The sequence below is a fragment of the Psammomys obesus genome, unplaced genomic scaffold (assembly GCF_907164565.1).
Source record: "Psammomys obesus unplaced genomic scaffold, mPsaObe1.curated_primary_1811, whole genome shotgun sequence".
Classification (NCBI taxonomy): Eukaryota; Metazoa; Chordata; class Mammalia; order Rodentia; family Muridae; genus Psammomys; species Psammomys obesus.
In genome coordinates, this window is record NW_026590468.1 from 458,051 (window position 1) to 481,694 (window position 23,644).

The following is a 23,644-nucleotide window of genomic DNA, read 5'->3' on the forward strand; positions in this document are numbered from 1 at the left end:
TTAAAGGATGACACCCTGCCCTTGCTGTGCATGCCTTCATGGGGGAGCCTTGGCTTACTGGGTTTCCTTAGCTTTAGCACAGGATAGACACTGTTCATTCAGTCACACAAAGTGCTTTCCTGCACAAACCCTGCCAGGCAGCCTTCCCATAGACTACACCCCTCAGTCCTGGGAATACAGTCCATCAGGACCCCATTCCCTAGAGCATTTGCTGCTTGCAGCTGCAAGCCTCAGTGATGATAAGGTCTCTGCTTCCAGAACTGCTCTGAGTGCAAGGAGAAGAGGGCGGCACACATTCTCTGCACTTACTGCAATCGATGGCTGTGCAGCTCCTGTACAGAGGAACACCGGCATGTCCCAGCCCCAAGCAGCCCACTCTTCTCTCGGGCACAGAGGGGATCCTCAGGTACCAGCCCCCTACCCTGCTTCTGTGCTGAACCCTCAAGTGCCTAGGGAATGGCTCTCTGACCTTTATTCCCAGCCAAGGGAGACAGTGGGGATGGTTCCTGAGTCTTTTGTGAAGGAAGAATGGCTTCCTCAGAGTGAGAGGGGTGACTCACTCCAGCCTTTCACTGCTGGGCTGTGGGTGGGTAAGTGTGGGTGAGCTGGTGCTGTGAGCATGATCTTGAATCATGGGAGCTACTTGAACTCCTACCTTCCACTCTATTTAGAGCAGTATGTCTCACATGCAGAGGCCTAACACTCTGGACCACTCTTGCCCTTTTGTCCATCCCGCACTACCTGTGTTAAGCAACCTCCTTTTAGAACGTCTTCTCCTAAGGCCTTTGGCTTTTATGTTTGTCAGGCCCACAGGAGGCAGAGTTCGTCCCATGAACTAGCTTGAAGTCCATCAAGTCTGAGGAGATGGCTTTAGCGCCATCAACACAGAGTCCTGGTTAGTGAGGAGGCTTAGGCTCCTTTGGGAGGGTTTCCCACTGTGCCAGAGATGCACCTGGAGCAGGAGCAGGTGCCCTCTTCACTAGGTGGTGGGACACTAGGGCCTGAGAGTATGAGGTTTCCAGGCAGCTGAGCAAATCTAGCCAGGCTAAGCTCACATTCTTCCCTGCTTCCCAAGAGAGGAGATACATGTTCTCTGAGGACCCAGGGCTTCTCAGCAGAACTTAACCAGAAGGGTCTGCATGAACAGAAGCCCACGTCTGCTCTCTTCCCGGACAGGGGTGAATGGTGGTGGCTCCGGGGACTTCGTTCTGTATTGCCCTCTGCACACACAGGAGGTGCTGAAGCTGTTCTGCGAGACCTGCACTGTGCTCACCTGCCACAGCTGCCTAATGGTGGACCACAAAGAGCACAGGTGGGTGCATTCATCTGTAATCCCATCACTTGGGAGGCCAAGGCGGGATGATGGACGGCCATCAGGGGACAGGGGACAGTCCAGGCTACCTAGTGAGTCAGATGGTAACTTGATTACAGAGTGAAACTCCATCTCAAAGGGGGAAAAAAGAACCTTCTTCTGCCCAAGCCAGCTTGCAGCATCCGGGCTGAGGGGTTTCTCTTCTCTTGTGGGACCTCTCTAAAAAATTGCTGGTGGACCAAGAGACTTCAGTGCCATTGACTCAGTGCATGTGTGCCTGATGCCCAGGAGAGGAGCCATCACTCCTCAGCTCTTGCTTTGTCTCCTCTCTTAGGTGTAGACACGTCGAAGAAGTTCTGCAAAATCAGAGGATGCTCCTGGAAAGCGTGACCACGCAGGTGGCACATAAGAAATCCAGCCTACAGACATCTGCAAAGCAAATCGAGGACAGGTAGGCCAGCCCAGATCCTGCTAGTGGCAGAAATGCTCTGCTCCCCCACCTCCGGCAGCAAAGCCTCGTTCCTCTTTTACTTAGAGGTCTCAGGGCCAGTGAGGTGTCTTTGGGACATCAGCTGATGACTAGGGCCAGGCTAGTTCAAGATGACCAGAGTGAGTCTGGGCCAAAGTTCTGTGCTTTATGAGTCAGCCAGAAGAGGGTATCCAAGAATAAGGGTGCACAGTGAGTAGATTCTAGAGAAGAAAATACTGTTTATTGTAGGATAGTCACAGTCTGTCAGTTCTTGTTCCCCGTGCAAATATGTAAGTGGCATGCTATCACTGCATGCTATTTCTGGTATTTTGTATAGGAAGAGGAGGAATCGGGAACCATTGGACTATTTGGTTCAGTCATTATAATTCTTTCAGTCAGGTTTCTCTCTGTTTTACTGATGAGAAGACAGAGGTTCAGAGAGAGGTTAGGTGACTTACCTGAGCTCATGTGGCAAATCAGTTTGGAAGCCAGGACTGTGGTGACCCAGTAACCTTTTAAAGGCCCATAACCTTTTAAATAGTTTTAATGATCTGTGATAAGCCACGCCTTTAAAATGCATAATTGATTGGTTTTGGCATTTTACAGAACTGTGCAGGCGAGCATTTTCATCACCCCTAAAATAAACACCAAGTATGCTATTGATCACTCACTCCCTCCCCCTCTGTCCCAGTTCTCAGAAGGCTCTCGTCTCTGGGCTCCACTCTCATGCTCTCTCTCTCTCTCTCACATCTTGGAGCATCTTTCTTTGGGACAATACATCATATGAAATCATACCCCTGTATCTCACAGTACTGTGCCACCTGGTGGGCTTCTGGGCGGGCCTGGCTGTGGACCTGAGGTTTACCTAGAGGAGGCCCAGTTATGGGGCTGGAGACACCACACAGGGCCGAGGAAAGCTTTGTTCTTTGGTGCCTGCTTGGCCCTGATCAAGGCAGCCCCCATGTGTCAGCTTTTCTGTTTGCTGTCTCTCAGCCATCAGGAAAGGGATCACTGTGTTTTGTCCCTTCATGTTTCCAGGATTTTTGAAGTGAAGCATCAGCATAGGAAGGTGGAAAACCAGATCAAAATGGCCAAGATGGTCCTCATGAATGAGCTGAACAAACAGGCCAACGGGCTCATAGCGGAGCTGGAGGTATGTGTACACAGACGAGCCAGGTCAGAAGCCAGGGCTAGGATTCACATATGTAGTCTTACAAAGTGTGTAGCCTTTTCCTGCACACTGTATTTTAAAACTTCTAGCCTAATTTTGAGAGAGGGGCTTATTAAGGGCTAGAAAGCCAGTTCAACCTCTCACTGATACAATGTCTCTCAGGTAACTGCCATCCTTAACTACACCAGGTTGACATCCTAAAACAGACTAATTGCACCTTCTTCACAAGGTTGTATGCAAGAGATGTAGACATTCACTCATTCATTTATTCATTCATTCATTTTTTTCTATTTATCACCAATCCACATTTGTACATAAAAATCTCTCACCGTCTCGTCTCCCTTTCTCCATCAGCAAAACAGCTCAAGGCTGTTTTCAGATGTTCTCTTATCTGATGCCATCAGTGTTCATACTGGTACACAATGGCACTCGACTTCCCATGTAGGTCCTTGAACAGCACCAGGGACTCTGTCTTTTCTCTGTGCACCAGGGCATTACTAATGACAGAAAGCAGAAGCTGGAGCAGCAGTTACAGAGCATCATGGTTCTCAACCGTCAGTTTGAGCATGTGCAGAATTTCATCAATTGGGCTGTCTGCAGCAAAACCAGCATCCCTTTCCTTTTCAGCAAAGAGCTGGTAAGAGGAACCCTGTCCCTTCAGCTTGTCTGAAAACAGATCAGAACAGCTCATGCTTCACAAGGGGTGGGACCATCCCTGGAAGTGCATGTTTTGGGGAGGAAAGAAGAGTAAGATAGTAGGTGCAGCTATCCTTCTGATGCAGCCATGGTTTGGGGTTGGTAAGTGAATGTCTTTTTTTTTTTTTTTTTAACCAAGTTCCATAGTACAAGGGACCTAGCTGCAGAAATGATCTCACTTATTCCAGATAACCCGGCCAGGAAAGCCTGTAGTTCTTGTGGATTCAGATATTGTCTTGGGCATGGGCAGTGTGCAGAGATCTCACAGGAGGCTACTGGGTCCAAGCAGGGGAATGAGAGAAGAGCAGGAGTTGAATTTTGGGCTTGGGAGCATGGTGATGCCTTGGAGAAGGAGGTGTTTGGTTTTTGACAGGGTCTTGTTGGGTAGCTCATGCAGGCCTCAAACTTGAGATCCTCCTGTCTCTTTTCCTCTGAGCTCAACACTCCAGGCTGGAGGAGGATGAATTTTGAGAGATGGTCATATTAAATCTAAGGTGCCTGGAGGGTATCTGAAAAGAGCTGTTGAAATAGCTAGTCAGATAATTGGGTCTGGAAGTAGGAAGAAGAGTCAGGGCTAGAGATTAAGATGTTGTGACGTTACTGGGACAGTCACCATGGGAGCATCATGGAGGAGAAGAGGAGAACAAATCTGAAACTAGAGAGTGCCATCATTTTTACAGAGGAACACAACTAGAGTTTAGAGCAGAGTTGTAACAGGTCTGTGCCGGCCATACTACAGAAGTGAGACAGAGTGGACAAAGGCGAGCTGCCTCAAGAGCCAGCAGTCCCAAGGCCCCTGGCGATCTTGCAGGGGGAAGCTCCAGGAAAACTAGCAGAGTCAGAAGTCAGATGAGCATGAGTATGAGAGATGGGGTAGAGATAGGAGCGAAGAAGAGACAAGTAACTTGGAAGGATGCAAGTTGGAGGAAGTGTTTTCTTTCTAAGTCTGGCTTCTATATGGGAGAAAAGTTGACAGTAAAACAAAGAGAGGTGGGCACACATCCTGGGAAAGCTGGTAGAAAGTGAGATCCAGAGGGCTCTGGTTGGTCTCAGACAAGGGCGGTGTACATAGTTCAGTGTGCAAAGGGAAGGGATCTGTGTTTGGAGAGTTTAGATTTCTGTTGTTTCTGGAACTCAGCCCAGGCAGGTGTCACACTCATTGCGTAGGTCAGGGTGACCTGAACTTTTGGCTCTCTTGAATGCTGGTGTTACAGGCATGCACCACTCTGTTGGGTTTATTGGACCTAGGGCTTCCTGCACAACAAACACTGTGTTCACTGGACTACAGCGTCAGTTCCTGGAGCAAACTACAAGGTAGTAGATAATGGGAGGGTTAAAAAAATGGGTGAAATGGCAGGGTGAATGACCTCGCATGGAAGAGATAGGTGATCAAGGAAGCACCTAAAACAGAAGCCCTTCCAAGGGAGCCCCTGAAACTAATGTTCACTTACATGGCCTTAGATAACAGGCTTTCGGATGCCTGGATTGACCAGAGGTTAGAATTGGTAGTGGGGAGAGACTTACGGCACTAGTGATTTGGGACCTGAAGAGGATGGGATACTGGGAAGACTGTAGACATCAGGAATGGCACTCATGGAATTCAGTGAGATTGAAGACATGTCCCGTGGGAGTAGGAGTGCCTTAGAATCAGGAATTAGGTTGTTGGAGTCTGTGGCCTCATGGCTAGAATGAGTCCAGGTGATGAATAGGGTTTAGGTATAGTGACTGAGTGGAAACAGATGGAAGTTGATTGATATTAGAGAAATAAAAGTGATGCAAATAACATATGGACTCCACAGCATTACAGAATACATATGTATATACAAAGACTTATATGCATGTAGTAACAGTGATGGAAAAGAAGCCGTGGTGGGTAGTGATGGCACATGCCTGGAATCCCAGCACTCAGGAGGCAAGAGGCAGGTGGATCTCTGTAAGTTCAAGAGCAGCTTGATCTACAGAGCAAGTTCCAGGACAGCCAGGGCTACACAGAAAAACTTTATCTTGGAAACCAAAAAAGAAAAAGAAGAAGAGGAGGAGGAGAAGAAGAAAAGGAGGAGGAAGAAAGGAAGAAGGGGGAAGAGGAGGAGAAAGAGGAGGAGAATCTATAAATTTGAAGGAGAGAAGGGAGGAGTATGTGAGAGTATTTGGAAGGAGGAAAGGGAAGGGAGAAATTTTGTAATTAAAATATAATCTCAAAAACAAACAAAATCAAGAATGGGCACTGGGGATATATCTCAATGGTAGAGTATTTGCCTAGAATGTATGAAGCCCTGGGTTTGATACCTAGCACTCCATAAACCAGATGTGGTGGTACATGCAGGAGATGAGAAGTTCAAGGTCATCCTTGGATATATAATAGATTTGAAGAAGTTCTGAGATATGTGAGACCCTGTCTCAAATAAAAGAAAAACTTAAAAAACTACATCAAGAACTTAAGAGGTCAAGATGTCGATTGGGCCATATCTAGAACCCAGTGATGGCGGGGTGTGGCTAGCCCCAGGTAATGGGAGAGTTCTGAAGGGCGGTAGGTGAGAGCCACGGCAGAGAAGATGGCAGCTGGGTAGGATGAAAGACGCTTTACATGCTAGTGGAAGCAGAGCAATGGCCAGCTCAGAGAAGGTCTGCACAGCTTTTAAAGTAGGCAATGGTGGGATGAATAGGGCTTCCAGGAAATTATAAATTACCTTCTGCCTGGAAGTGATACGACCGTTAGGATTCTAGAGCATTGGGAATAGGAAGAACATTCTCTGGGAAGACTGGAAGGCCCTGGGGCACAGGGAACTGAGACTATAGAGTATGACCAGAGACCAGAGGGACATGACTTGGGGTCCTTTAACCTGTCCAAAGCAGGCACAGATGCCCAAGTCAGTGACCTTCGGTCCTGTTGTCAGATTGTGTTTCAGATGCAGCGGTTGTTGGAGACGAGTTGTAACACAGACCCTGGCTCTCCCTGGAGCATCAGATTCACCTGGGAGCCCAACTTCTGGACCAAGCAGCTGGCTTCCCTTGGTGAGCTGTGACCTTTGGCCTGTCGGCTAAGATTAAGCATAGGCAATCTGCTGTGCTCTTTAGGTGGGTCAGCATATGTCCAAGAGAAAGCGCTCTCAGACTCAGTTAAGCCTTTTCTTGAGTAAATGTGGTGAGGATGGGCTAAATAATGGCAGCATGGGACTCTGCAGCACCACCTGAAATCTTAGCTTCCCATTCTGCTTGAATGTCACTCCCTGTGATGTGACTGGCTATTTCATTGCTAGAGGGTGACAAGAGAGTGACCCTCCTCTTCTGAACGCCGTATGGCGGTTCAAGTGAACATGTCTCTGTGTTCACACAGGGCATATATGTGTGGTACAAGCTACACACTCCTCTTTTGAGGTTGACATGCGAACGGAAGATTGATGGCCTCTTGTGCATTAATCTTCTCTGTTGTAATTTCTGTCAATCAGTCTCCAGGCAGAGTATAGACAATATGAAGACGTGCTCATGTTGCCAGCCTTAATGGCTTATTTAGCTAACTACTGACTGCCACTTTGACTTGAGGCTGTTAATCTCATTGAGTTTTTTTTTTTTAACTTGGCAAATCAATGACACTAGATTTGTTTCTGTTTGTTTGGACAGGTCTCATGTAGCTTAGATTGGCTTCCAGTTCACTAAATGCCTGAGGGTGGCTTTGAACTTCTACCTTCCTTCTGGTCACAGGTGTGCACCAGCATACCCAGTTTATGATTCTGGGGATCAAAGCCATGCTAGGCCAGCACTCCACTGAATGAACCATATCCCCAGCCCCAGATTTAGTTGTTTGCTGCCCCCTCCCATTTGAGCAAAAGGACGTCAAGACAATGAGTGAAGGAGGGGTAGACAGAGAGAGCACTAAATACGATGTTCTCACCACAGGGGTTTCTCACCCAGAAACTCAAGGGCAGTGCTGGTGTCTGATACTGACCTGGCATGGGATCTTCCATCACACTGCCCAACAGTTTTCCAGATGTGCACCTAGAGGCTCTCGGTGTCACTTCACTATTTTCCAACACACTTCCTCCCCAACCCCATGTGGATTCTTTTAGTGAGTCTCCACTGGGCTGTTAGACTAAAAGGAGTATAAAGAACAAGTGGATTTCCCAGTTGCGTAGAAGAGCTGATCATTTAGAAAAAGCTGACCCAATTCCTCAAACGCCTGTGGTCTCCTAAAGCAGGCTCCTACCAGCATTCTAGACCGAGTCTTGAGGTCAGGGGTGGAAGTTCTTTATCTCTGTAGCTGACAGGATTTGCTGAATGGTGTTCTTTGGTCCTGGGAGTGGAAAGCAGCAAAGGGGAGCAGGTGCGCCTTACCTTTGGGAATCTCTCTGTTCTCAATCTCCAGGCTGCATAACCACTGAAGGAGGACAGGTGACCCGGACAGATGCAGCGTCTGCTGCTTATGGGAGTTTACAGGGGCAGTCGTCCTTCTACCAGAGCCACCAGGGGCCCCTGACTCAGCAGGAGGCTCTCAGCCACCCCCAACACAAGTTCCAGCCTCCAGCACTTTGCTCCTCATCTGTCTGCTGTTCCCACTGCTCCCCAGTCTCGCCGTCCCTCAAAGGCCAGGTCCACCCACCCAGTATCCACCCAGCTCACAGTTTCAGGCAGCCTTCCGAAATGGTGCCCCACCAGCTGGGGTCCCTGCAGTGTTCCGCTCCGCTGCCCAGAGAGAAAGAGCTGGCCTGCAGTCCTCAGCCACCCAAACTGCTGCAGCCCTGGCTGGAAACATCGCCTCCTGCAGAACAGGAGAGTACACCCCAGCGTGCAGGGCAGCAGCTGATATCCCAGCCTGTGTGCATCGTTCCTCCGCAAGATGTTCAGCCAGGAGCTCATGCCCCGCCCACCATACAGACGCCCTCCATTCAGGTTCAGCTGGGCCACCACCAGAAGCTAAAGCTCAGCCACTTTCAGCAGCAACCACAGCAGCAGCCACCACCCCCGCCACCTCCGCCTCCTCCACCCCCGCAGCATGCACCCCAGCCCTTGCCTTCATCCCAGCACCTGGCTTCCAGTCAGCATGAGAGCCCTCCCGGGCCTGCCTGTTCCCAGAACGTGGACATTATGCACCACAAGTTTGAGCTGGAGGAGATGCAAAAGGATTTGGAACTTCTCCTGCAGGCCCAGCAGCCCAGCCTGCAGCTGAGTCAGACCAAGTCTCCTCAGCATCTTCAGCAAACCATCGTAGGGCAGATCAACTACATCGTGAGGCAGCCAGCACCTGTGCAGTCCCAAAACCAGGAGGATACCCTGCAGGTGAGCTGGCATCCCAGGACTTCTCAGGGTGTGCAGCAGCTACTCCTTCATCTAAGAGTGGCCTTCAGCTTAACCCTCACATGTGAAAGCTACCCTGGCTCTCCCTGCTCAGTAACGCTGTGGTGGACATAGTACACGGTCTCTATAGAGATCTGGGCTTAGTATTCTCTACAGTGGCCTGGTTTAGCCCTGTCCCCTGGGATGACATTGGTGATTTTGTCCATAGACAGTACCTTTGAAAACCAAAAGATACTGGTAGGGGTTGGGGAGAGAGAGAGAGTCAGTTTGTGTAGAAGGTAGGGGTTAATATCAGGCATCTTTCTCTATTGCTTTTCACTTTTTAAAAGAGTCTTACTGAACCTGGAGCTTGCCAATTAGACTTACCTCGCTGGCCAGCAAGCCCCAGGGATTCACGTGTCTCCACATTTCCAGCAACTGGCATTACAGGCACTTACTGATGTTCTTGGCTTTTTATGTGGGTTCTGGAAGATTGAACTCAGACTCTCATGTATTTATGGAAAGCACCAGTTTACTCAAGCCCAATAGAGGTACCACAGTATGGTGCTGGACCCCTGCCACCAGGGCCAGGATAAAGGGGCGCCATCGCTCCTACGTGTGCATCCTTTGAACTCCCTTGCTGGGAAGTTAGGTGTGCCTAGTGGGGAAATGGAAGTCGAATGAGGAGTCAAATGAGGGTGGTATCAGACCTTAGTGGGTGGCACGTTTACAACATTCCAAGGACGATTTCAACTTTGCTTCCTATCTGCAAAGCTAGATATGTTTTATGTACACATCTGGAATATTATATCAACAGATGTGCTCTGTAGGTGGTGCCGTCTGTAGTTTGTAGTGGGGTTGGTGAGGGCAAGCAGTCTTCCTAGAGACCGTGCAGTGCTGAGAAGAGGAGCTAAGACTGGGTCTGGGTCTGCTGGTTTATCTCCAATGCCACAGAAGAGGCTCTGATCTCTCCTTAGGGAATACTGGAGTGCTGGATTCTGAGCCTCTGTTTTCTCACCTAAGGTGATTGAGCATGTTTGTAACATTGGGATCTTTGCTGTTCCATGTCTTAATTCTTAGTTTTTGACTCTTTTTTTTCCGTAGATCTCCTGTCCCAGCCTGTTTCCCATCCCTTCTCACATTTCCCACAGTGATGTTTGTCTCCTTTAAGTCTGTGATTACACACCGTCAGAGACGCTCCAGAGACCTTTGTTTTACTATACATAAGGCTTCCCATTCATGCTTCATTATGGATGACTTTAGATAATGCTTCAGGTGTCATCTCCTGAAGCTTGGTTCCTTTGAAGAGGTGCAAAATAATCCCTGTGATGGCAGGACAGAATGCAGGGACCATTGAGGGTCACAACCTAAATATAAGCACAAACTGTGTTACAGATTTGAGGGTGTGTCTCTGTGGTAGGTTGAGTGCTTGTTACCATGCACAAGACCCTGGGTTTGATTCCTAGCACTGCAACAATGACAATAATGGAATAAACTCAGACCCAAACCAAACTAACCAACCAGTTAATCAATCGGCTAGCCATCCAACCAGCCAGGCAACCAAACGAAAATCCCATGTTATAATTGTTAAAGTGAATATCAAAGAGTTAGCTCAGAATTCTTGCGTTAGGTTCTATTCTAAGACTATGGTATTAGAATACTGTTTCAGAAAGAGTTTAGCTAGGGTAGGTTTGTGTGTGTGTGTGTGTGTGTGTGTGTGTGTGTGTGTGTGTGTGAGTGTGTTATGTGCGTGTTTGTATGGGCATATCGATGTCTGGGGATGTGCATGTGAGGGCACACATGCATTTGTGTGCATGTGTGCATATAGGCCAGAGGTTGACATCAGCTGTCTTCCTTGATCACTTCCTGCCTTAGTTTTTTGAGATAGGGTCTCTCTTTAAAGCTATAACTCACAGATTCGCAAGGCTGACGGGTTTATGAGCTGTTCTCTGCCCACTACATTAGCCCTAGGGTTCATTCTCAAGTTTTACGTGCGTGCTGAGATTTGAACTCAGGTCTTCTGCTTATATACCAGACACGTTACTGACTGACATTTCCCCAACACAGATTATTTTTCTTTTTGAGAAAGTTTAAGCCATTCATGGTGTGTAAACAGTGACAATGGGCAGGGCCCATTAGTCCCTGCTGCTATTCTCTGTGGAACCCATCCAGGGTCCTTATTTCTTTTCTAGGTTACAGAGGAGCCACCAACATCTGAGGGCCCAAAGCCAGCTCTACCTGTTGACAAGAGTACTGCTGCTGCCTTGCCCCAGACATCTGGGGCAGAGACCCCTCACAGTGTCCCGCCGGTGGACAGCGCCTCCCAGCACTCCTCTCCAAATGTGGTGAGAAAGGTACTAACCCAGTGTAAGGTGGGGTCTTCTGTCAGCCTGGACACCAGGCACCTGGGTGAGCCTGATGGGATGCAGGGCGTGTGTCCCTGTCCTATCTGATGCTACCCAGCCCAGGCTTGTGCCTTTCCCCCCAATGAATGAGCAATGAAGGCCTTTCTTTATCTTCATTCACACTCCCCGCATGGGCTTGCTGGCCTTCATTTAGAGTGGAAGAGTCAGTTTATTCTGTGCCCAAAATGGTGTGTGGTACTTCACGACCATGATCTGACTTCACTTCCTAATGGCTGTCTGAGGTGGGCATCACCACCAACTAGCAAGAACACTGAAGCCTGGAGCCCTGTGGCTTCCAGAATTGCTGAGCTTTACTTAAGAACCCAAGGCACAGCCTTTAACCTTTCTGAAACTTAAGGGGAGGGGAAAGATATTTTATGTGGCTCCCCACTACCCCAAAACCTTGGGCTTAGAATCAGAACCAGTGGAATTGGTTGGGTGCATGGTTGGCAGAGATGTCCTTGCAGAGGCAGTTGAGTACCTACACAGAGACCTTCCTGGAGATGAGCTATCAGAGGCCTCTTGTCTAGTCACCCTCTCATTTGCTGGAAGCTTTCATTAGCCTTGGCAGTAACCTAGCCCCCACAGTTCCCAAGCTGTCTGCCTCCGTCTTCTTTTCCTGTCCACTCTCTCCTCCTCCCAGCTGGACTGTTAGCACCCTGCCATCTTCTCCATTCTAGCCTGTGTCCCAGGGCCCTGTTCCTTTTATTGCCCTCCTGGGCCCAATGCCCTCAATCTTCCTGGTCCTCTTCAAGTTCTGGCTGTACAACTCCAAGCTTGCCCATCAGGCCTTTAGTATCTCCTCTGCTTGCAGCCTTGTTCTGCTAGTTGCTCCATGTACCACCCCTCATTTTCCCAAGGGTGCTGTATTTTAGATCAGTCAATCTCACTGTGCTCAAGGGGAGAGAGTTTAGAAAAAGAAGCAATGACAGAAATGAAATGTTGACTGGAAGCTTCAGATCACTCTCAAAGCCTGGGAAGACCTCTGATACAAGTGGCCTTTGGTCTGTGCCTGTCCTGTCCTACCTACTCTGTTGAAAATGCTTTGGTCTACAGATACTGCAAATAGGCCCTTTGTAGGTCTTAGTTGTTTGCCATTTATTTATTTATTTGACGTTAACAAATGTTATACACATTCACACAAATGCACACATATGTACTAGAATTTCAAATGTTGTAAATGATCAGTACATACTGGTTTGTAGGGTGGTCCATCTCACTGTGGAGTTGCAGCCTAGGGAGAGATAAACAACCACCAACTAAGTTATGATGATGTGCTACAGCCATTTTGAAGTGTACCTTCCTGGAGCACTTACCTCTGAGAGAGGAGGCTGCTCACAGGACCCCTCCTGGAAGTTCATCTTACACTAAGATGTGAAGTTGGGCTAGTCCAGGGAGAAAGGATATTGTGGAAAGGAATGGCAGTTTTGGAAGGTCAAAGCTGACAAAAAGCCCAGGCTTTCTTAGGGGTTTCAGATGAATTGGCTTAGCATAAACAGGAGATGTACCTGGGAATGGAAGTGATTAGAAGGCCTTGTCTACTATGCTTGGATTTGGGGTTCAGTGTTTGGGACTGGGGTAGTTGTCTGAAGGATTTTCAGTTAGGAGGGATATGGCTTGAATTAAATTTGAAAGGTCACTTCAACTGGAGATCAGTGCTAAGAGAGACCAGGAAAGTACTGAGGAGAGAAGCTGAATGACACTAGTAGCCATTCAAAGGAAAAGGAAGCCAAGATTTCAAGGTTGATCATATAGTAAGAGCTTTGAATTCAGTGTCTGATCAATGACAGACACTTTGGCTCAAAAACCTCGATCTGTCTTGGTCCAGAGAATGGGAACATGGGATAAAGAACGTACTGGAAGGGAGTGGCTGATGGTTTCCCATGGAAGCCACATTAGACGATGAACCTAGGCAGCCATTTTTAGTGACAAGAGTTCATCAGGAAAACTGGGACTTTCCATTGCTTAAGTGGTGGGGAAGCCATGCAGGAAACACTGCCTCTTGGTGGGGTGGGGGTGGGGGTGGGGGACATGCAGCTGTGGTCTTCCATATATAGTACGGAGGAAGGGAGGGAACCACCAAGTACAGAAACTGTTGCCTGTATGAGTGGCTCTAGGGCTTTCTGAATAACAAGGGGACACTGGGGACATTCTGGGTGGCCACAGGTTGGTGATGGGGTTGGTCAGCTCTGGTAACTATAAATTCTTGGTCCTTATGATAGGTTTGTGTTGTGGTTTGGAGCAACGGGAAGGCAGGCAGCCTGGCATTTGTCAAGGGTGTTTTCATAAGGCTTCATGTCTGAGGCTCCCAGAGAAGGGCTGTTATCATGGCCCAGAGGGAGCTTTGGATTGGCAGGGAGGCCTCCATAAAGAAAAGTGCTCTAATTTGAAGGGATTTATTGCTTTTATGCTGGGGTTGAGTGGAATAAAAGATATGGAGCTTGAGGATACCAAATATTTTGAGCACTGGATTACTGAATAATACTTTCTATGAATTTAAAAACAGAACACTTTTCCACAATTTTTTTTTTTTTTTACATGATGATTCCACTTTGTGTCTTTGTTTATCCTAGCAATGCTATGAGGAAGCCACTTTCTTATTCCCCTTTGAAAGATGTGGAAACTGAGACACAGAGAGATTAAGTGACCTGCTTAAGACTCATACAGCTGCCTATGGGCAAGGTTAGGACCAAAATACAGGCTCCCCACTCGGCTTGTGCTTAGTGACTGGGTTCAGCGGCTTCTGTGTGTACTGCAGTAGGAGAAAGAGGACTCCATTTTAGCCTCTCACCTGCTGGATTTTGTCTTTGAAGTAGCCTGGGACTTTGCTGGGGAGAGTCCTTAGGATCCAGCTTCCTTTGGCCTTTGTTGTCTTTGGTAAAAATGTTTGGGTCTGCAGCCACTCATCATGTGCTGGCCAAATGGGTGCCAGGGAAGTGAAATGTCCACCTGCCAGTCCTAGACCAGAGGCATCTGTGGCACCAGGCTCTTTGTGTGCATTCCATGCATTCTATTGCCACTAGGATGACTTTGATTAGAGCAGAGCACCTGCTGCTGCTAAAAGGCCTCATGATGAAGACACTGCAGCTGAAGATGAGATGAGAAAGCTCTAGAGTGAGCTTTCTAGACAGAAAAGCCGTGCACTCTCAGCTTGTCCTGCCACCTTCCATGTACCCAGCAGGACGATTCGACTTTAACCCCCTGGCACTGGCTGTTGCCCAAGCTCCCTAGTCTTGGTTCAGCTACTCCTAAAAGTGCCATGGTCACAGCTTCACACACAATCTCCTTAAGTCCCTGGTAAATCTGGCAGACATTTCCAATGGCTTCTTTTCATACTTCTGAACTAAGCACCCAATGAAGACTACACACAATCATATCCTTAGAGCATGCTCAGCATCCTTAGAGCATAGCTACCACAGAGAGCCCCGCTGGGTCCTTCATCCCCTGCAGGTGAGCTCTCTGCTGCACAGTGCAGCACCACTTCTTCCATGAAGGACTTTGAGGTCCCTGGGGTATTGCTCATGGCTTAAGAGGAATCTGGGTTGTATTTCCACCAAATGACGCAGAAGCAGTAGGCATTCTTGAGACCTAGACTGTTAAGAGAGATGTGGATGAACAAAGGATAACGGCGGAGGTGGGAAGCAGTTACACCATTATCCAAGCACATTGACACCCGAACTCTTAATAACTCTTAGAACAGCACCATGAGATTTCTATCAGCCCGTGGAAGAGGAAATTCCAGCCCAGAGATGAGACATTACGTACTTAAATTCTTGTTGTAACCCTGGCATATGTGAGACAATCCATTTTACCTTCACATCCCTGAATCCACTGCTGTTGACCAGATCTTGGACACTCAATTTTAGCAATGATCTAGTAATCACATAAAATGGCCCTGAAATTAGCCAGAATATTCCCAGGACCTGGTGAAGCTTTCTTAAGGCATGTCCTGGGCCCTGCTCGGCACCTGCAGAACTGCTCTGAGCTGCTCTCTTCCTTCAGAGTCAAGCCAAATACTGAATGTGTCCCCTTTAAAGAGTTCTCTTTTTAACTCTCTAGTGATTTCCTTCACAGACTAAACCTAAGACCTTTGCCCACATCTCCTGGTCCTCAAGGAAGCAGGCATTTACTCATAGGCTGAGGTTTTCCTCCAGCATCCTGACCAGACTCTCCCAAGCCTCCAAGGTTTTTGTGAGTTTCACTCTGCTGGCTTTCACTCCAGACTTACTGAATTCCCCTCATGCCTTTCCTTTTCCTCCCCACATCAGTCTCTAGGTCCCCTTTGCCTTTTTGTTTTTCTCAGTTCATCAGGGCATTAGGTACTTTTCACATCTTTTCTCTTTATCTCCTATGACCCTATTTGACTCTGGTTAGTGGGATGTCTGAGTGCCTATTAGAGTAGCCTTAATGAATACAGGAGCCTTTTGAGGTAGACAAGCACACATTGTAAGTAAGAGCAACAACATCATCATTCAGAATCAACCCGTAAAAAGTCAGTATGTGACACCGGTTACTAGACTAGGGTAGTTGCTCCCTCACCTGCCTTGTCTGGCTGTCTTGCCGCCTACTGCCCATCCAGCCTGCCTATATGAAGCTGCTGAAGCACTCGGATCTTTTCAGCACTGAATTAAGTCAGCTTACCTCTGTAAGGTAAATTGCCTCTCCTTACCTGTACACTCAGCCAGAGCAAGAGCCCTCAGTATGTCTAAGACACACTTCCCAAGTCATTGGTCCAGTTTCCAACTGTACATAACCCAGTGCTCTTTGGTGATATTAACTATTGGGAAACATCCTGAAACAAGTAATGAACAGGCAAAGCCTTGGAGCAACAACAGAGACAAATGGCACAAACCCAGGGCTTTCTATCATGTATGAGATTATAGACCTACATGCAGCATATACTTAACATGCTTTATCATGCAAGTTTTCTTTCAAGTTGCTCCTTTCTTCCTTCCTTCCTTCCTTTCTTCCTTTCTTTCTTTCTTTTTCTTTCTTCCTTTTTTCTTTTTATTTTATTTTTTTACTTTTTATTTATTTATTTATTTTTCTCTTTGAGGGGCTAAGTTTTGAGGCAGGATTTCTCTGTGTAGGCCTGGCTGTCCTGGAACACTCTCAGGGCTTAGGGATTCTCCTGCCTCTGCCTTCTGAGTGCTGGGTTAAAGGGGCATGCCATCATGCCCAACTTAAGAAATTACTAATTTTCTACATTCAAGCAATGAGCTTGAGTTAGAGAGTTAGGATTTATACACTAGAAGTTCCCAAGAAGGAAGCCTGAAGAAAAGCCAGCATGTGAGATTGTTGAAAGGACAAGTTCAGCCTTCCACTCTTAAATGGCTCTGAAGTCATCACGGGGCTCCGTTTCAGCTGTCAATTTACATGTTAGGTTCTATTTGTTCTGCTTAATGAGGCTATGCAGAGTTTACAAGTCACCCCATCCAGAATAATGCTTTTTGTTTTTGAGACAAATTTCTCTGTGAAGTCCTGGATGTACCATAACTCACTCTGTAGTCCAGACTGGCCTCCAACTCAGAGATCCACCTGCCTCTGCCTCCTGAATGCTGGGATTAAAGGAGTGCACCACCACCACCCTGACAAAATAATATTCTTAAATTGATTTATTTTTCTGTTTAAAAGAGTATGTTTCAGATATCTGGGAATGAGCTGACAAGGAACACCAAGCTATCTTCCCTGTTTATCCCCAGAAATGTAATCTTGCTGGAAGAACCAGAAACACAATAAACTCAGGCCATTCGTACTATGTGTCTGTTTATTATTTCACAATTACTTCTCACTAGAGCACCTGATTTTTAGCCAATGGCACAAAATTAAGACCAGGCAGCAGATTTCCCCAGCCAGACCTGGATTCCCGGTCTTGAGCCTAGATGGACTTGGGAAAGCTGGGTAATCACTCTGTGTCTCAATTTTCCTTCCTGTTAAGTGAGAGAGCAATGCTTTCTCTGAGTGTTGGGAATATATGCAGCAAACACTAGAACAGTAATGTCAATACACTGAACTCCAGAAGGAGTTGTCGGCGGTGAAGTGGGGAGAGGGTGGGCAGCAGGTTCCAGGAAAAACAAGAGAGGCCAAGGGCTGGGCAAAGGGCTGCATGGGTGAGTATCAGCAGAGACGGAAAGTTAGGGAGATCTCAGGCAAGGCGGCTAGTCAAGTGGTAAGGACACAGGAAAGGACCGATGAACGCTCACACAAGTACACAGAAAGGGGAGACAGGGCTGGGCCGGAGCTCAGGTGCCTGCTTAGTGCACAGCACCCGGAGCTCCACCTTTAGTGCCTCAAGAACTGGGTGCAAGTAGTGGGGTTGAGAGGTGAGGCAGGAATGTCAGAAGCTCAAGGTCACCCTCAGCCACATAGCAAGACCCCACATCAAAACAAAGAAACAAATACATTGAAATAAGGAGAAAGGCAAAAGAGAGGAAAGGGCCTGAAGAGTCAAAACATACAGGTGTGGAGGAGGAAGGACAGGGCAGTTAGGAGCAAGTGAGGCAATGCTAATAAAGGAAGTTAAGAATAGGTTCTTAGGCTCAGGGAGGTCTCCCCTTATCCTCTAAAGACCTGAGTTCAGTACCAGAGCAACTTTTTCTTGGTGATTTGACTCTTCCTTTCTGAACTAGAAAATGGTTGACTTTTAGCTAGCAAACTTCAAAATACATATTTTATGAAGTCTGAAGGTTTTATGTGTGATGAAGTTGATGTGTCAGCTCCCTGCTAACAGCTCAGATAGTAAGCCATCATCTTGTGAGGCTTTATGACAGGAAATGCACTTTTGTTTTCTCTTGTTTGACCTCTGAACCACACTGGATGCTGCAGAGAGCAGGCACTCTTCCCCGGGCAGAAGCTCCTTCTGAGTCAAGCCTTAGACACCAGACAATGTGGCCATATTGTCAAGCCCTTCTCCAGCCCTAGCATGCTCTTTAGAAGCCCTTCCCTCCTCCCTGGCTCTACTTGCCCGTTTGGGCCTGCTCTCGCTTACGCTCATTTGTGGCATTGGCAGCAGAGTATCCTGAAGCTTGTTGATTATTCACTTTCTTTCTACACATGGAATAAGTACTTTTTGGTTTAGTGGTTGGTAGCACTATATTCCATAGAGACAAAAAAGTATCAAAAAGTCATTAACATGGTGTACATAGTTTCTGGAAATGCCATGTCTATGCATGTGTGCATGTATGTGCACATGTGTGTTGAGAGTTATTTATTTTATGTATATGTGTGTTTTACATATATATGTACACACACACACACACACACACACACACACACACACACACACACACATAATGTCTGTGTACCATGGTATGCCTGGTGACCAGGAGAGGGCATCAGATCATCCAGGACTAGAGCTGCAGATAGTTGTGAGCTGCCATATGGGTGCTAGGATTCAAATCCAGGTCCTCTGAACGAGCAGCCAGTAATGCTCTTAGCCACTGAGCCATCTTTCCAGCTTTGCCATTGTATTTTTACGGCCTGTAGAAATGGGGTCAGTGCTAGACTGCTCATAGCACTCTTTCAGAATTCCTTCTCCCATGGAAGTTTCCCAGGTTTGGTGACCTCTAGCAGAACTTCACTCTTGCTGGCACTGGCTGCCTCATGATTGGCTATAGATGTGCAGATGAAAGAGATGAGTTATAGGAGCAAATCTCCAGCAGACTTGCTTCAGGATAAACTGTGACAATTTGCATAATTCTTTTGTGGCTCAGTCTGCCTGTCCTTTTCTTTCTCTGTCATTTTATGAACTCATGTGTCACTGCATGAAGTAATAAATTGGGAGAAAGTAGTTGATTGTCCTGTAATAAGGTCTGCTCCTTGAGACTTGGCTTTGTGCAGAACTCAAATGATTAAGTGCTTGCTCTAAATGGGTTCTGGAGCATGCACAAAGCCCTGACTTCAATCCTTACTACCATATAAAACTGGGCCTAATGGCACATGACTTTAATCCTAGCACTTGGGAGGAGGAGGCAGGAGGATCAGAGGTTCAAGGTCACTCTCAGCTACATGTTTACAATTCTCAATGTGTGTCATGGGTAGACAAAATGAATGTCAGAACTACGTTAAATATAATGTCATATGGAGGAAAAAGGAATATTCCAGTCGAAAGGGTTTGTTTGTTCTATATTATAAAGTGCAATCACCAGATATTCTTGTTTGTAGGTAGATAAGGAAGGCACAGGCTGTTAGAGAGTTGTGGTAGTACACAACCAGGGCCACTAGGGGACAGCTCACCCTGCAGTATCTCCCAGGTCCCACAAGGCTAGCCAGCCGTAGTCTCACCAGAAGGCTCAGAAAAGGCCTTAACGTGAGTAGTCTGGCAGTAGCAGAAAAGAGGAGAGGGCCAAGGCGGAGCCAGTGGACACATGGAGGACTCAGGCACACTCACTCACGAGCCAGAAAGCCAATGGATTCTGGCCTTGGTCTCTTTTTCTGGGCTCCATGCTTATGCCTAACTCCCTTTGGTTGGAGCATCTTTTTATCCTTGCTCTGTAGTGCTTTTTTTTTTTTTTTTGTTGTTGGAATGTAAACTTCTTATTAAATTGAAAGCTTCTACTAAAGACATTGAACTACCAGCAAAACATATATATATATATATACACACACACACAATCACACTTTTCTATGGAAAGATAAATTAAAAGTGCTTAAATCTTTTGTTGTTGTTGTTTTTTTTTTGTTTTTGTCTTTTGTCTTTTGTGTTTTGAGATATGATTTCTCTGTGTAGCCCTGGATGTTCTGGAAATCACTCTGTAGGTCAGGCTGGTCTCAAACTCAGAGATACAGGTGTATACCACTACTGCCTGGCTAAATCATCTATTTTTAAAACTGAGAAGTAACAATAAGGAAACATAAGCTTTAAAAGCTGTTAACTTTTATACAGGAACAGGGTAGGGAAAAAAGAGAAAAAGGTTGATAACACCAATGGAGTGAAAAAGGTGACAGTCATGAGAGACAGAAAGGTGATGGAAAGGAGAAGGAGGACAGCTGAGGGAGGGATACAGAAATGGGATTGCAGAGGAAACAGCAGTCAGGTGGTCAGGCCCTGACTGAGTATGGCTTGGAGTGTCAGAGATCTGGACTCACATCTAAGAAAAGCCTTAAGCATTGTAGATGAAACACTGAAACACTGATGCCTCTGCATCAGAATGTTACCAGGATAATGATGCAAACTCATCCAGAAGGGACCAGTTATTGGCAAAAGGCAGAAAAACATCAAAGAAGGGAAAGAAATGGTCTTATTTATAATAAATCACATAACAGGTGTGCCAAGAAAATCCAGAGTGAGTCCAATGAGGAGTCTAGGTACGAGATCAACACAAAAATCAATTGTATTTCTTTATGCAATAAACAAGAGACATGGGAAACATTAAAGACCATGTTATATGGAAACATTAAAAATCTGAAGATGACTTTCTGAGCCTCATTTGTGTGTTCTTCTGCAACAAAATACAACAGCAGTGGCCAGCCGAGGTGTCCAGGGGCTGCAGCACTACGCCAGAGGTTGTTCTAGGTGTTTGCATAGATTGCATATTTTAACCTTCACCACAAGAACTTCTTAATGGCTATTGTGGGCATAAGCTGAACAGTGTGTGTAAAAGCCCTGGCCAGTTACCTTCAATGTAATAAATTCTTCAGCTCCCCAAAGCCAATCATGATTTTAGGGAAAACTCAGTCAGCTGTGAGTGGAGCAGAGTTGTTGCTTACTCAGCTGGGCATTTGCAGAATCAACAATCCCGCACCATTGTTTTGAAATTTCAATTAGCTCATTAGGTCACCTATTCACTAGGACACTACTCTTGGGTCTAGGAATAACATGGGTGAACAGAATAGACCAAACTCTGTGCTTTCATCGAGTTTAGTTTCACAGGGGAACAGCAAGTGATCAGTGTATCAATGGATGGGCCATGAAGCTGAAAGCCATATTTTGGGAGATTCAAGGGCATGGAAGGTGAAAGAACCTTTGTTACAAAAATCCCAAAAAAACAACAAAACCAAGCAGCAACAATACCCTGGCAGTGGAGCTGAGCTCTGACAGGCAAGCAGAGCAGGGGAATGGAGCAAGGAGAATGTTCTGTGCAGAGAAGGCAGTCTCTGGAGGGGTGAGGGCTGCTCTGGATCACAGAGAATAGAATGGGGGTTGCTCTTTGTTTGTGGCTGCTAAGGATGAGGGCACAGGTCACCTGGGTCTTGGGAGTCTCATCAGCATTTTTGTATTCACACTGCAGGGTTTAATGAAAAGGTCTGATGCAGTCTGATGTGTGTTTCCTCTCTGCAGAGGACCCACTCTTGTTTTCTAGGGAGATAGGCAAGTAGGTTAGTCTTTGGCGCTGTCAGGAGAGGGGGTGTAATGGTAGATCTTAATCACAGCGCCTGGTGTTAGCTTGGGAGCAAGGAGGGTGCCCCTAAGATGTTCCCTCCTAGCTTCTGACTTGCGGAGCTGGGTGACCAGTCATGACATTCCTGGGGAGGAAGACAGTCTTTCTTTACTAGGGAATAGCTTTACTGCCTTTGTATTGAAACCCACGAATGTATTGAAGTGTTTACTGCCGTCAGGAAATTTGAACACTTCACACCTGGGGAAAAGAAGGATTTGGGACATTGATCTTGAAAGTTTAGAGCTGCATGCTCTAGTGTTTTCCCTTTGATTTTAAAAAGCAGACAAATTGGTTTATATCCAGTCTTTCTTTTCCTCAAGAGCAGGCTTGTCAAAGTTCCAAATTCATGAAAGTTACATTTAAAACCTGGTCTCCTGCCTCTTCACCTCAATCAAATCTCTTTCTTCAAATCTGAAAGAAAACATACAAACAGTGACTGACGTCACCCATATCTTCAACTCCTCTTCCTTCAAGTTTCAAGTCCCCCCCCCCCCTTCTTAGGATCCTGAGTAGTTAGATTTCTGATTGGCCCAGTCTTGCCTCATTGATGGCTGCACAGGTGGGGCTCTGAAGTTCCCTTCCTGTGGTTTGGAGTGACTTTGGCAGGTATACCAGGGCTAGAAAAAAGACCTTCCACTACCTTGAATGAACCCCCGCATCTGATGCTAGGACAAGATTCAAGCTTGCTGCAAGCTCTGGACTTGTGCTGGGTTCCCTGGACAGGACGAGAGCCCCCGGAACCTTGGTGTGCTGTGAAGTAGACCACAGTTCTGTTTTTTGTTTGTTTGTTTGTTTGTTTGTTTTAAATTCCTGGCCGATTTGAGGTAGGAAAGGATCCCATGAGACTTCTTAAAGGGAAGAAAGAGAAGCAGATAGCACTAGTCAAGACTGGAAATATGACCTGAGAAAGTCCTACTAACCCTTTGCTTAAGTACAGGAATAGGGGTGGGAGATATAGCCCATGGGACATTTGTGTGCTTCAAGTGAGGAAGTAGGTTCTCTCCTTTTCTCATTCTGTCTTGTTTTTATACACACACACACACACACACACACACACACACACACACACACACACCCCTTAGCTTGCGCATCCCTCTGTGTCATACCTAGTAGCTTCCTTGGTGGTGGGAGTTGGCAGGACTTCATGCCTACCTTAGCTCTCAGTGGCAGCCCCTAAATGTAGGCAAATGGAATCTCAGAGTTCTTGGGGATGGGTTTCTCCTCTTCTTACATTCCTGGTTGTTAGCCCAGCTTTACCTGTGGCCTTTTTTGCAGCATTCCACCTCCGTGAGCATCATGGGCTTTTCCAACACCCTGGAGATGGAGTTGTCATCTGCCAGGCTGGCGAGGGCCATAGAGCCACCCGTCCACAGGGTGAGCAGCCTGATAGCCGGCCCCTCCCACTCAATTCCGAGCCTGCTGAGTGGCCCACCACAAACTGTGTCCAGCCTGCTGAACGTTTCAAACCGTGCCGTGCCAAGCCTGACCGCCAGTCACCTGCAGCCAGCGCCAAACCTTGTGCGCAGCACATTCCAGCCCATGCCCAACCTGAGGGGTGATTCTTCCCAGGTCATCACAAGCCTGCCAAGCAATCACTCCCAGGCCGGGCCTAGCCTAATGTCTGGGCATACCCAGGCTGTGCCGAGTCTGGCCGCTTGTTCTCTGCAGGGCATGCCTCCGGTTTCTGATGTGCATGTGGAGACTAGATCCATTTCCAGTCCTGGCTCTGGCCAACCTGCTGAGAGCCTGGGCCCCAGGGATGGGGCTGAGTCCTCCCTGGAGAATGCCTTGTGTAAGGTAGGTCTTGGGAAAGTGGCATTCAACTTTGGCTTATTATGAAACAAAATGTTGGCCACCAGCTGCCTTACCTTAGCCTTAAGTTAGTGGTTTTGCTGATGGCCAGGATGTTGGATTTGATTCTTGTTGACCTTTCTCCTTTGACAG

At 47.0% G+C, this 23,644-nt stretch overlaps 1 protein-coding gene across 2 annotated transcripts in view; it reads left to right on the forward strand.

Annotated features, from left to right (window-relative positions):
* The window catches only part of Trim66 (tripartite motif containing 66), a 53,665-nt gene that overhangs the window by 18,467 nt on the left and 11,554 nt on the right, over window positions 1-23,644 (forward strand). For both annotated transcript variants that reach the window (XM_055607471.1, XM_055607472.1), the window contains exons 3-11: window positions 259-406; window positions 1,177-1,312; window positions 1,647-1,763; window positions 2,820-2,934; window positions 3,443-3,589; window positions 6,543-6,660; window positions 8,009-8,919; window positions 11,109-11,270; window positions 22,976-23,497. In XM_055607471.1, the coding sequence (XP_055463446.1) occupies window positions 259-406; window positions 1,177-1,312; window positions 1,647-1,763; window positions 2,820-2,934; window positions 3,443-3,589; window positions 6,543-6,660; window positions 8,009-8,919; window positions 11,109-11,270; window positions 22,976-23,497 (2,376 nt within the window). The remainder of the gene's footprint in view (window positions 1-258; window positions 407-1,176; window positions 1,313-1,646; window positions 1,764-2,819; window positions 2,935-3,442; window positions 3,590-6,542; window positions 6,661-8,008; window positions 8,920-11,108; window positions 11,271-22,975; window positions 23,498-23,644) is intronic.